At 33.2% G+C, this 13,467-nt stretch overlaps 2 protein-coding genes across 2 annotated transcripts; both read left to right on the forward strand.

Moving 5' to 3' along the window:
* The first annotated feature begins 961 nt into the window (after positions 1-961).
* On the forward strand, positions 962-4,341 carry LOC128683905 (uncharacterized). Its single transcript, XM_053769986.1, has 3 exons — positions 962-1,139; positions 1,832-2,042; positions 2,405-4,341. The coding sequence occupies exons 1-3, from the start codon at positions 1,069-1,071 to the stop codon at positions 4,223-4,225; spliced, it is 2,103 nt and encodes a 700-aa protein (XP_053625961.1). The 5' UTR covers positions 962-1,068; the 3' UTR covers positions 4,226-4,341.
* Positions 4,342-9,437: 5,096 nt separating this feature from the next.
* LOC128683909 (troponin C, isoallergen Bla g 6.0101) lies at positions 9,438-13,467 on the forward strand. Its single transcript, XM_053769993.2, has 6 exons — positions 9,438-9,643; positions 9,787-9,814; positions 10,173-10,316; positions 11,547-11,666; positions 12,504-12,635; positions 13,283-13,467. The coding sequence occupies exons 1-6, from the start codon at positions 9,641-9,643 to the stop codon at positions 13,315-13,317; spliced, it is 462 nt and encodes a 153-aa protein (XP_053625968.1). The 5' UTR covers positions 9,438-9,640; the 3' UTR covers positions 13,318-13,467.

The raw sequence follows: 13,467 nt of genomic DNA on the forward strand, positions 1-13,467 counted from the left end.
ACTATCAACTGAATAAGCAATGGTTATTCAGTTAGTTACTGAAAGCAATTTAAAAGCGTATTAAATTTTACACTGCCAATAGATAGTGTGATTTCTGAGGAAGGCCGACTTCCTCAGAAATCACACTATCTATTGGCGAAAACCGCATGAAAATCCGTGCAGTAGTTTTTAAGATTATTGCGAACAGACAAACAGTAAACAGAGAATGTTAGGGCTTCCATCAAGATCTCGTACAATGTGTCAGACTGGTAACTGACCAGTAATACTTTACGACGCAATATTTCGGTAAACACCTATCAATGTGAGGTGTGTTGTTTTGTTCGTGTTTCTAAATCGAAGCTAGATTGATGGGGTTATTGTTTGTACTGTGATTGTGTTTGCATCGTGTTTAAATACAGCAATCAGTACAAACTACTGATTGAATACAAACACAAATTTAAACTGAATTCAGTTGAAAATTGATTAAGTATTATGAAATAAAAGTCTGCATTCCCAGAATTGGATAATGTACGTGCTGTGATTGCTTAAGTTTGATTTTGTGAAAAGGTTTGAGCTTTGAATATGAATTCACATCTCTTTAATTTTCTTCTACGATTCATCATTTCTTTGTCAACTTAACATATTATTTGTTATATTATTTGCTAATTTCTAATCAAGCTTCACGATTATTGGATTTATTTGCTTCGTAATTGACGAAGACATGTGATAGCGCACGTTGTCGCTTGTATTCTTAATTGTAGGTAGTTCAAAATCATGTTATATAATGCGCACAACTTTCGCCCTTGCCCATGAAACTATATCGTTTGATGACTTTTATGTTTATTCAGCTTATCCTTTTATCCTTACTCGCGCTAATGGTCTGATACGGCTGTATTGTTACACTTTATCTGACATGGATTATTAGAATTGGCTGTTATGTATCGGTTAAAAAGCTATCAGTGAGTGTCAATAGCATCAGGCTTCTAGACTATACAATTGTTTTCACATTTTCCTATAATAAAAGTCTAATTAGGTGCACACGGAAGTTTTTCAAAACTGTTTTTAACGTTATTTATATGTTTGGTGATAATGGCTGGAAAACAGTTGGTTAAAATGGGCGTTGTACCAAAAACAAGCGTCAATATTTCATCAGTCGTCAGGTGGATAAATATTTTCATTGCTTTTGTTTATTTTAATGTTGCACGATAGAATAAAATGAGAGTTTTGGCTTGTTTATTCATTAAAAGTTAAAGAATACTATAAATTGAAGTATGTTTTGTCAATATATTTGCCATTGAAAGAACGAGATAAAATATACTTGGGCTTAAAGAATGCGTTTCCTTTTGTTATGAATTACATGATGAGTTTAGTGGTTTGGGTAAGGCAGGCGGTTGTAAAATCATAGCCGAATTTTCAAATATTTAAGGTTTTTTTTTTTACACTGAACCCGGGCTTCGCGGCTTCACAACCTCGAATGCAAAATGCAGAGATGATCTAATTGTTTTTTTTTTCTATATGTGTGTCTGTTGCGTTTTAAATAAACATATTTCTATGATGTGACTATTGTTAAAGTAAGCCACAGTGGCTGGTATCTAGTTGTCACTTTACAACTGTCAATTTGTCGCGGAAAAATTTATAAGTGACGATGCGTATAATAAAACCACAGCTCAAAACCCTTTTATATTTATTTATTTTACTATTATTTATACATTTGCTATTATTAAATTTATTACAAAATATATAAAAGGCGGATATGAAACATAGGTCTTTTCTTGCTATAATCATAAATTTAAGTCATATAGCTTTAGATATTTCGTGTGAGCATATAATTCAGTGAGTGTATTATCTCCAGACAAGCTTCGTGTAGTCGGGGCTGGCTGCGGATAGTGGTCCAGTACTTCTTCGGCGCTATCACGGTGGCCAGCTTCATCATGATCGTCATTATATCCATGCAGACGCCCAGTGAGACTGCTGTCAGTTCGTCCAGCTGTACCTTGCAGACTTGCAGGATCACATGCAACAGCACCCCGACTTTGTATGAAGATGTTATGTCTATGGTTTCGGTGAGTTTAATACTTTTGATTTTCTTTTCTAATGTTAACACTTAGAAGTATACCTGTCAAACGAAACGTTCCGAGTTTCACGATTCTTGGCTCTGTCTACTTCGTAAAGCATAAATAATAAAAAAAAAACAAAATAAATTATGCACCTAAAAATCCACAGAAATTACATTATCTTTTAAAATAACTGCATCAAAATCCGTTGCGTAGTTTTAAAAACCTAAGCATACATAGGGACAGACAGCGGGAATCGACTTTGTTTTAAACTATGTAACGATGATATAAACTAATGTTTATGTGATAGATGATATAAGATGCTACTTCATCAGCTACAAACTTGTCTAATGTGCCTATTTTCTTTACAGGAATCAGAAGCGTTTTGCCCAAGACTATCCTTGGTCCTAATGGATCTAACTTTTGAAAAATCAACATTGCCTTCTCAATGGTTCTCCGGTATTAAAAGTTCCGTCAATAGATTGGCTATTCTGAACGGAAACCTGAAATACATTTCATCACAAGCATTCATGACTCTTTTTGCTGGCAACATTGAAGCCATTATATTTGAGGGCATTACTTTAGAAAATTGGAACACAGAGAGTCTTGTAGGACTTTCAAGTTTGCGCCAATTGTTTATAAAGAATTGTGATATAATCAATGCACAAAATTTTCTGAGGACTGTGCACGATACCTTGGGTCTACTCATTATTAGTAAATGTGGTAACTGGGATCCAGCTAATGTATTCGGATCAACTGAAATGATTGCACTAGAAACAGTTGATTTATCGTTTAACATATTTAATAACATACTATCAAATGTATCCTTCACAAGTCTGACAAATTGTAAGATTTTGTATTTAAATTCTTGTAATATAACATCACTAGGTCCAGGTACTTTTGACAGTTTACATAAAATTGAGGTAATATATCTTAATAATAATTTACTTGTAACCATACCAACAGGACTATTTAATCCTATGATAAATCGTATCAATCCCAAGCCAAGAATAAATTTACAGGATAACCCATGGTATTGCGACTGTTTGTCGTATGATCTAAGATCTTTATACTATAACGATTTACTTTATGTTGATCCACTGTGTGATACTCCTGAAGCACTTAATGGTCAACCGTTTTCGGCAATTTCTGATTTTTGTACTGATGGTGAGTTACACGCAGATGTCGTTGTAGTAGATCTTGTTCCATTTCAGAAATATACCACTGCAAATGTCTTCACGAGATTTGAAAGCGATTGTAAAAGTGAAATTCCCTTTAACAGTAGTGGAGAAATATTTACTCCAAATGATTTGTATAGCTGTGAAAATTTCAGTTTATCATTATCAACCATAAACACACTAATAGGCATCACACGTGGAAAAGTTATTCACGATATATCGAAAAGCAACTGGATAACTCCAACGTATCTTATGAGGCATAAAGACTATTCTATGATTCAAATCAGCACATTATCGGCCAATGAGAATGGAATATTGTGGTTTAAAAATTCATGTCCCAAAGAAATATATTGTATGTCCTCATTACCAAAGTTTTTGCGTATTTATGATCACTATATTGGATCTCTGTATACCTTTTGTCCGATAGATTTACAACATGGATATGTAAGAGTTGATAAATGCGTAGACTACAACTCGGTTACAATATCGTTAGAAACTAACACTCGAATTAATTTGTTTGGTAGTATAGTCCTTTACATAAGTACGGTCATGTTATGCCTAACGATTGGAGCCATTTTTGTGTATGGGGTAATTAGATATAATCCAATACTTTTGAAAGGTAGTAAAAGACTATTGTTTGTGAAACACAAAAATGTTGACGCCTTGGTTTTACCACCAAAAGTTCCATTGAGAACGACATTGTCTAGTGTAGATCCTGATCCGATTTTTAATATGGCAACAATTCATTCACCATTAGAAAATGAGAATAATTTGTCACCAAGAAATTTTGTGAGGATGAAGTCTACGCGAAGTGACATGAGCACTGTCAGTTATATTTCCGCCTTGCAGCCAACTGAAGATCAGCTCGCCGAGTGGAGGATTAAGAGGCATTTCGATAATAACATAACAATGACATCTGACTCGGAAATGTCAATATTTTCTTATACCACAGACGGAAATAGTTCTGCTGAGTATGTTAGCACAAGCAGTATAATTTACGAAAGTTTAAAATGAAACCTGAAATTGAGCCAAAAAAATATAAATAGGTACTAGTAATATTCACATAATAGAATGTCATTATACTTAGTTATTTGTTAAATGTTGTTAATAAACAACAAAAACCAATATGTTTTATCACTGCCAGAAATAAGCTTAAAGTCAAAATACACATTTAAAATGGTGAAATACAGAAGTAGCTCACTCAGCTAGTTTTGTCATCACAGATGATGTCTCTTAAAAGTGCATTAGTAACGGTAGTGGATGCATTTACAGTCAACTAATTTATTTAGATCACTCAGATGACAGGTCTAGTGGGACGGCTGCCTCGCTTCTGTCTCCATTCGAAGAATCAATTGTTACAGCTGTTTCTGACTCAATACTAAACGGCATGCATTGTCTATCCATTGGTCGTTGGACGCCAGTTCTATTTTCAAACATACTAAAACAACTGTAGGCCTTCATTTATTCGTGTATCATCATATTTCATGCATCTTGTAAGAATTCTAACTGATTTATTAGCTTTTATTAATTTACTTATGATAATATTTAGTGTAAGGTCGTTCGTGAATGTTTAGCTGTAATAAATTTTTCACTTTCATTCTGTAGGCATGTTTTTATGGCAGCTCTCCAATTACACTGTCAAATAGAGGTAAATTGAGTTATTAAATTGCAAAATTCATGAAAGGTGTTTAAGTAGACATTATAATAAAGGATTTTGTTAATACGTAAAATAAATTTAATTTCGTTTGAATTCTTGTCAATTGAAACATTAAATGATGAATGATTTATTTGGACAAATAATTAATTTTCATGTCATATTTATTACGTGTACATTTTTCAATTAAGAATTCAGATGGGTCACTACCGTTAAGTTCTGTTTTTTTTTTTTACTTTTTGTTGATCTATGTTAACTATGTATAAACTATAGTATAAGTACCTATTAATACTTTTGATTTATCGTTTTTTTAGAAATCATGATAGTTTATTAATTACAGAGAAAAATGTCTGTTTTATTTTTTTTTGTTGATATTAGAAAATCTGTATTACCTAGAAATTACAGATACACTCAATAGGACTTTTGATTATTTTTTAATTTATACTAAGTATGTAGTAAAATTTCTGTTTATTTTAGAAATAGTTTTAAATATTAGTTTGTATGTTAGTAATGTTCCACTGCTGTGAAAAGAAAACACAATAACACACAAATACAGGTGCTATATAGTACAATACTATATATAGTATTATAAACATACAACGATTCCAATTCAATATATTTCTACGTGTATAAATCACCCTGAATAGGCCTTGACAATGATAATGTATCTAACAATAACCCGAAACGGGCTACAATATTGGCAGATCTTTTCTTCCGACCACAACAATGGCTCTTGGCAGGTGATGCTGGCAGGCGCAGGCGCACATCAGGCGGACTTTCCATCATGACTAATGATTATTGTGACGCAGTTGATCAGCAAGAAAGAGTGAACAAATTTTTTGCAAAAATTTCATTTTTGCCACACGTTTTTATTGTCGTCAGATAGATAAATATTGTCCATGCAGTAAACCGTTGTGGAGTTCCCTCTTTGGGATCTGATTCTGCATGAATCGTCAGATCATGCTTGTCATTATAATGCATTGTCATGGAAACTCAAGCGGCGTGGAAAGTTTCCACTCTGTAAGACAAGCGGAAGTAGGTGGAATTTCACTCGCTAGATTTGAATGGGTACAAAGCAAAGTCGGGACAGGTCAAACTATTAATAGCTTGTAAAAAGGTAAGACTGTGTACTGGGCTGATAATGTCTTTATAGTAACCATTAGTAAATTAACTGCCCGTCTAACGTAAACCCTCTTATGGAATACTATTGTTTCCTATAAGCTGTCAAGTCTTTTTGTTTCATTGTCAGTCATCGTACGACATCCTTGAGGATATATAGGGTTGTCCTATTGTAGGGCGGGATTATATCATAGAATTCTTTATTACGAGTTAGGTGAGTAAGTAGTCACAAATCTATGGACTAAGTAAAAGCTTTCAGGCTACACTACTGATAAAAATAATAAGCTAATAAAGCATGTTGATAAAGGTATGTGCCAACATTATAATAAATTTCTTTTATTTTCAACAAATTATATTTTTTTATCAATTAGGTAGATTCGGGTGCTTGTCATGAAAAAATGACTTGTGGTAACTTTCCTAGACAACTGTCAAGTACAAATAAAATTATAAAATGAGAATAATAAATAAGATATGCATTTCAGTTTCGATTCCTTTTCAATTTTATTGAACAATCAAGAATTTAAAAAAAATGTACTCGATAGGTAGGTATGCAGAAATTGAAAGTAAAATTACTTTGATGCAACTATATAGTTTTAACCAGGTAATATGACGCCTCAATCTTCATTCGCTGAAGAAGCATAACCTCAATCCATTATAACTGTATCCAAAAATATTCTTGCAGTAATTTATATTTGTGGTATTAATTGAGGAACACCTGTACTAGTGATTAGGACACAAGTGGATGGAACATTAATTGGATGTGCCCGTGAGATGCGCGGGCGTGCCAACACTGAGGCCAGCGCATGCGCAATGTTACTCAACTCTGTGACAACACTTCTAACCTACAAATCGCCACTATTACCTTACGCATTAAAGTCTATAAACTATGCAGGGTGCTACTTTATTTGCGGTCGACTGTACGTTTCATCGTGAAATGTTGTGACTGCTCTCAATCTTATAAACACGGGTTCAGAGATGTTACAGATGGATTTTTATTTAGGATTCACTGTGCAAACAGTTGTATGATAGAATAAATTATGAATACCTATATTTTTCATTTCTTGAATTTGTAGATTTTAAAAGAAAAAACTCAACTACCAAGATCAAAACAAGGAAATTCTTAAAAGAAAAAAGCTGAAAAAATATGGCAGCTAATAAAACCATGCCAACCAGGCGGGGTTGTAAATGACGGCATTAAAGGAGAATAAAGTTTTTGTATTGCTGCAACTCTATTAAGCAAATGGTTTTTGGTCTTAAATTGGATAAGATGCTTGGTTTATAATATTATAATATTTATATAGAAAAAGGAATAATATGGGACTTAACAAAATAAAGCTAGGCGAATGGTCGAAAAAACTTGACAATAGAAGTTGACTTTTAAAAGTTATTAATTTTGATTATCGAAAGTAAGATTTCAGATACCAATTTTATTTGTTTCCTATATTGATGATAAAAATTGAAAACTTTTCGGCCTGTAATCGGGGCTAGATATGTAAATAAGTTTAAGCTATAAGCTACACTATCGAATTCGGTGAACCTGTACCTAATGATAGATGTAACTTGACTTTAACAATTTATGCACCGGTCCCATGTTAAAATAGTTAATAGTGGAAACATATAAGACTACAGAGCGACAAACATATGGCTCAATGACAGCCATAGCCTTCTTCTGAAACTAGCACAAATAACTGAGAAAACGAAATCATATCGACGAGTCAAAACTTACAGCACTTTTTATATTCATTATACATGTTGATTGCGATATTATTACCCACGAAAATTCGTGCTAACCACGCACCGAATAAACGTCATAAAACTAAATAAGACAAACGTCAAAAAACAAATAACCCGAGTTACTTCATTACACGCTTGATTTACCATCAGTTCTTGTTTCAGTCCACTGTCTCCACCTGAAACTTTCCTGGCAGCTGTCGATCTTCAGTTTACTATTGTTTGCCGCTATTACTACTTTTTCGAATTATTTATAATATCACACCAGAATAGATATTGAGTTAATTAATAAAATTAATTAAGATGATTGAACTAGTCGTTTGTCGCTGAAAATATTAGCATTAATCGAGCTCTTATTTACAGGCTCATTTAATATATTCTCCTAAACTGCATGAACATACAACTAATTACGCAATAATTACAATTTTCACAGAATTCTAATTCAAAGAAACATAATGTGATTTCGTTTATTCAATTACAACAAGGAGAAAGCATAAATTAATTGCAAACTTACATATTCGAGAACATTTAAATGAAATTTCAAAAAGCATTAAATAAGTTTTGTGTTTTGTTCAAAGACAAATGAAACCACGTCCACGTGTCGAAACTGGTTTTCTCGTATATCAAATACTGTCTATTAAACCCTCCTATACTTGTCCACTACATATTTGCTGTTGTATCATTAAAACTTACCAAATGTATAATAAAAAACGTTCCTCTATCCTCAATCAATCAATATGTTTGGATTTCAGGTCTGACCTATCAGTGAAGTTGATGGGTTGCACTGCATAAAAATAAATTATTCATATTGATGTGATTAAGCGATAAATATTGTTCCTGTATTAACTTTCTATTCCACAAAATGTCATAAGATTTTCATCGCGTGTGTTTTGCATTTTACTACTGTTTACACGTACAATTCCGTGTTCACGATGCATCAACTTTTGTATTGGATGCAGTTGGCAACGATGGAAAGTCCCAAACGAACAAATATGTCACTGTCCACGATCGGGAGCACCTCCCCCTCGCCCGCCTCCACCCCGCAACCCTTCAGTGGAGCTTTGTATTCATTTACAACGAAATATGAGCGTTTTGATGGCAGGGCCCATTGATTTAATTATATTATATATATTGCAGGTGCTCTATTTTCGTCTAGAATACTAAAGTTGAGAATACAGGTGAAAAACTAATTAAAAAGTAAACAATTTTTATAGCTACATAAGGCTAGGTTTTTTCACCATGGCGCAGCATGGCGTACTATGTATTCTAATATAAGATCTATTGTATGTCTGACAAAAATAAACATTATGAATAAACATAATATCACAAACAGGTGAATCGGCAAGTTAACTATGGTGCAGTTTTTTTTTATTTATAAAATTCACTAGAATGTCTAAATATTTTATATTGTATTCAAAAGATTTCTCGATTATAGTGCATTCGTTAATGAAACATAATTAAATATAAATTGTTATTCAATGGCAATGGCAAACACTATTCCTTGGCAATGTAATCGTCATAAAATATCTTAAGCTATTAACGACATTAATAAAAAACACGAAAACAATAGGTGTGGCAAACATCCAGGTAATAAATTTCGCGAAACAAAATCGAAACATCAATTTATAATAATTTAAATTGAGCATTTGGCCTGCCGGCCTGCCGCTCATCTCGTGGACGTCCGGCAGGCGAGTATAATGTATAGTGACCTTAACAACCAACTGTTAAATACGAACCGCGAAGCGAAATGTGGTGACTCGTAGTGGAAGACGATCTGGGCTTTGATCCGAGGCAACCTGGGTGACATCGGTGGCCGACTCAGGCTAGTCGCTCAGTCGATCCAGTTGAAAGGACTTGTGTTCCTTGTCCTCTGGTTCTACATAGCATATACCATCATACAGTTCCTCTAAACCCAGTGAGATAATATGGTGAGAGTTTTTCGTGCATTCGATGTTTGATTTTGTGGTGAATTAAATTTAAAGTGATCAGTGAAACGATGGAGCTTTTGTTTTTTTTAGTTTGTTACGTTTTTTATTTTTTTATTAATTCAAATTTTTCGGTGGCTTTTCAGGAAGAACTCAATAAGGAACAGATCACCAGTGAGTATTTTCTTATTAATTCTTTCAAAAAAGTGTATTATTTCTATGTAATATCAGCTTCCATGATTAAACTAGTAGACTCATTTACTTTTAATTTGAAAACAATATTTCATATTTACTGTCAAGTGCAAGGTGATACAATGGTGCATTTTAAAGTTAATAAAAATTATGAGATTTTTCTCAAACATTTTACAATTTACCTTCGACTTTGCACAATACTAGTTGTTATTATTATTAAAGCTACTATACTTCAGAAATGAATTGAGTTGAAACTCACTTTCATAAATTTCTCGGAATCAATTCAAAATTTTTCTTTCGTTTAAAATTTAAAAGTAAATGAAGTCCTAATTCATTCCAGTTTTAAAGAAAGCCTTCGAGGCCTTCGACCATGAGAAGAAGGGATGCATCGGCACCGTCATGGTGGGCACCATCCTGGGCATGCTCGGACACCAGGTCACAGACGAGACCCTGAAAGAAATCATCGAGGAAGTTGATGAAGACGGTATGATTTCCTTGTATTAAGAATAATCTTAAAGGAGAACCTTTTATAATATTTTTTTTATGACTCCTAACTATGATGGGGCTGGCGTCCTATAAAAGCAAATAATTACTGGGATGATAAAAAAATTTGTTAGTAAGTACAATATTTTGCTCCAATTGAATTTCTATTAGTTAAAAAGTTTTATGCTAATCCTAAATCGTTCGGATTCAGATTAAATTATTTCCGTAATTCTATTTGACACCATAAGGATTTCATCAATGATTCCGCACTTGTCATAATTTGGTGAATTAGTTTTGACATTAGGAAACCAAATTTCCGCGATGAATAATGTCCTGAATGAAATTGTTATTATTATTAAAGCTACTTACTTCAGAAATGAATTGAGTTTTGAGAATTGAATTTTTGTTTTACTTTTTGTTCGATTAAATTTGTCCCGTTAAACCAACGCATTTGAAGATGAGGTTGATATTTTCTCCTTTCCTAGTTTAATCACAACACTGGTATTCAAATACTTATTTTAAAAGTATGCGGTTGTGTGAAAAATACTGGCGATTTAGACAGTAATAAATGATCTTGATTTAAAGAGATCATGATTTAATTGTTTCAACGATCTTCCTTTTACGTGGTCAGTTCACAAAAGTCGAGTTTTGAACTTTCATCAAAAATAAATTTACTATCTGAAAAAGTGAGAAAACGGAAGTTAATGTTCCGGTGTAGTTCTTATTTTGGTCAAAATATCATGTTTCAATATTTTAAAAAGTAGGTTAAAGTTGAATAAACTAAATCAATTCCAATGTTCATGACATTTAGATGAGATATATAACGTAACTATGATAGCTATAAATTAAAATAATGAGTCAGTTATATACTGAAGAGTGATTTAATTACAGATTTCAATATTATAATCATCAGATACATATAAGCATATCAAGCAAAAGAACACTTTGATTTATTCCTTGATCGATGTACGTACATCCGCACCGTCAATCAACCGTCCTTCATGGAAATCTATGCAATAGTAACAGGGGCGATTTTGCAATGATTTTGCATAGGTTGATATGCCGTCGACTGTAATCAAATAAATGTACAGGTACATTTCAATTATTACTGGATTTATGTAATCTAAAATTCAGTTTGAGTGAGTATTTTGATATATCACGTTTATAATTAGCAGTGTAGACACTGATTTTTGTGATTGTTTAGTTACGAGTATTTAAATTGATTTTGAAGGTTCGGGGGAGCTGGAGTTTGAAGAGTTCGTGACGCTGGCTTCAAGGTTTATGGTGGAGGAGGACGCTGAGGCCATGCAACAAGAACTGAAAGAGGCATTCCGGTTATACGATAAGGAAGGTACAAAATATTATCATTAAACTTATACTAACAAATTTTCTGTATGACGCCGGTCCTACGCTTTTGTAAACAGTTGTCGTGAACTAGTCTAAATGGATGTTCTCATTGCGAACATCAACAAAGTTGCGCGAAGCGACGGGACGTGAATATGTCAAATGCATGGACTATATATGTATAGATATATGATATGTATAGGTATTTCTGTGTCCTGTATTGTCTATATAGGACATATTCGTCCATACATTCGATATTTTCTATTATATAAAATTTTTACTTTCTTTCTTTCTTGTGTTATGTTATGGCTCCATCGTTCGCCAAAACGATGATTTTAGCAACGTCAAGGTTGAATTATAACTTTATGAAAAATGAAAGTTATATTATATTAGTTACACTTTTAGAAAAAAAAAAGGTTTTTCTTAAAGTAGGTATTTCTTTATTTTTTTATAGTAGTATAAATATATACCTATAAACTACTTATGAGAGTTCCACAAATTAAATAGCTTTATTACGTGTAACATAACTTGCATTGCATTTAATATGATGATGTTGTAAGTGGAATCTCGAAATTCAATTTTGGAGCAAAATTATTCAACCGATTTACTTGAAAATTTTGTACATACATTTATTTTGGATGACAATGCATTATTATTACTATATGATAAGCATGATCCAGTAATAGCACCCGACGAGGGAACTTTACAACGGTTTAATGCCATGGACACGGCTTTTTTGTCACTCTTTCATTGCAATAAATTTCTGCCCACATACCAAAAAATAGTGTCAAAACATTTTTTGTAAAATGGTTCGATACAAATATACCTCAATACGACATTTCAGGTAACGGCTACATCACAACAGGAGTACTCAGAGAAATACTGAGGGAGCTGGATGACAAGATCAGCGCGGAGGAGCTCGACATGATGATTGAGGAGATTGACTCCGATGGCTCCGGCACTGTTGACTTTGATGGTGAGTATAGTAAGTGAAAAAGCGGTGGTGGTGTAATGGTTAAGACCTGTGGATCCTGTGGATCGAAAGGTCCCAGGTTCGAATTCTACTCGTGCCACATGAGTTTGTCTACCAATCTGACTCATGTATAGTAGTTTTCATAGACCACCAATTTCTCCCGGTGAAGGAAAACATCGTGAGGAAACCTGCACATTGGTTGATTATTATTAACTTGTGTGTGAAATGGAGAAGACAATGGCAAACCGCTCCATGAATAATGCCAAGAAAGTTGTTGTGTGTGTGTTTCATTCCACGTAATGACCACGACCCTCAGCCATGAGGATTGCGACTATGAAGAGAAGATAGTAAGAGTGCGTGAGATAGCTTTAAGTGATTAACCATATGACAAATATGGATTGATTCGAAATGATTTTATTACTATGTTTCAAATAACAAGCATAAGCAAGCACAACAAGCAAGCACAAGCAAGAGATTCTGAGGGATTCTGTTCCGATTCTCTCGCACGAAATTGAAGTTCATGATAAAATTAAATAATTTCTATAAAATGTTCATTATTTACTTATTTCCTTTTTACATCATCCGCCTCACTGGTACTAAATGAGAAAAAAATTCATTTCAATTGAGAAATATTCTATCTTTATTTACAGAATTCATGGAGGTCATGACGGGAGGTGACGACTAAATTTCAAAATTCCTGTGATCTTATTTTAATTTTAAATCAAACAAATTTCCCTATACTTTAAATTATACCTATTTATAATTATGAAAACCATTACTTGTATAACATTTTATTAAGTTATTTAATATTTATATAATAAAGTATTCTAAGCAA

This window comes from Plodia interpunctella, chromosome 3 (genome assembly GCF_027563975.2).
Source record: "Plodia interpunctella isolate USDA-ARS_2022_Savannah chromosome 3, ilPloInte3.2, whole genome shotgun sequence".
NCBI classification, from domain to species: Eukaryota; Metazoa; Arthropoda; class Insecta; order Lepidoptera; family Pyralidae; genus Plodia; species Plodia interpunctella.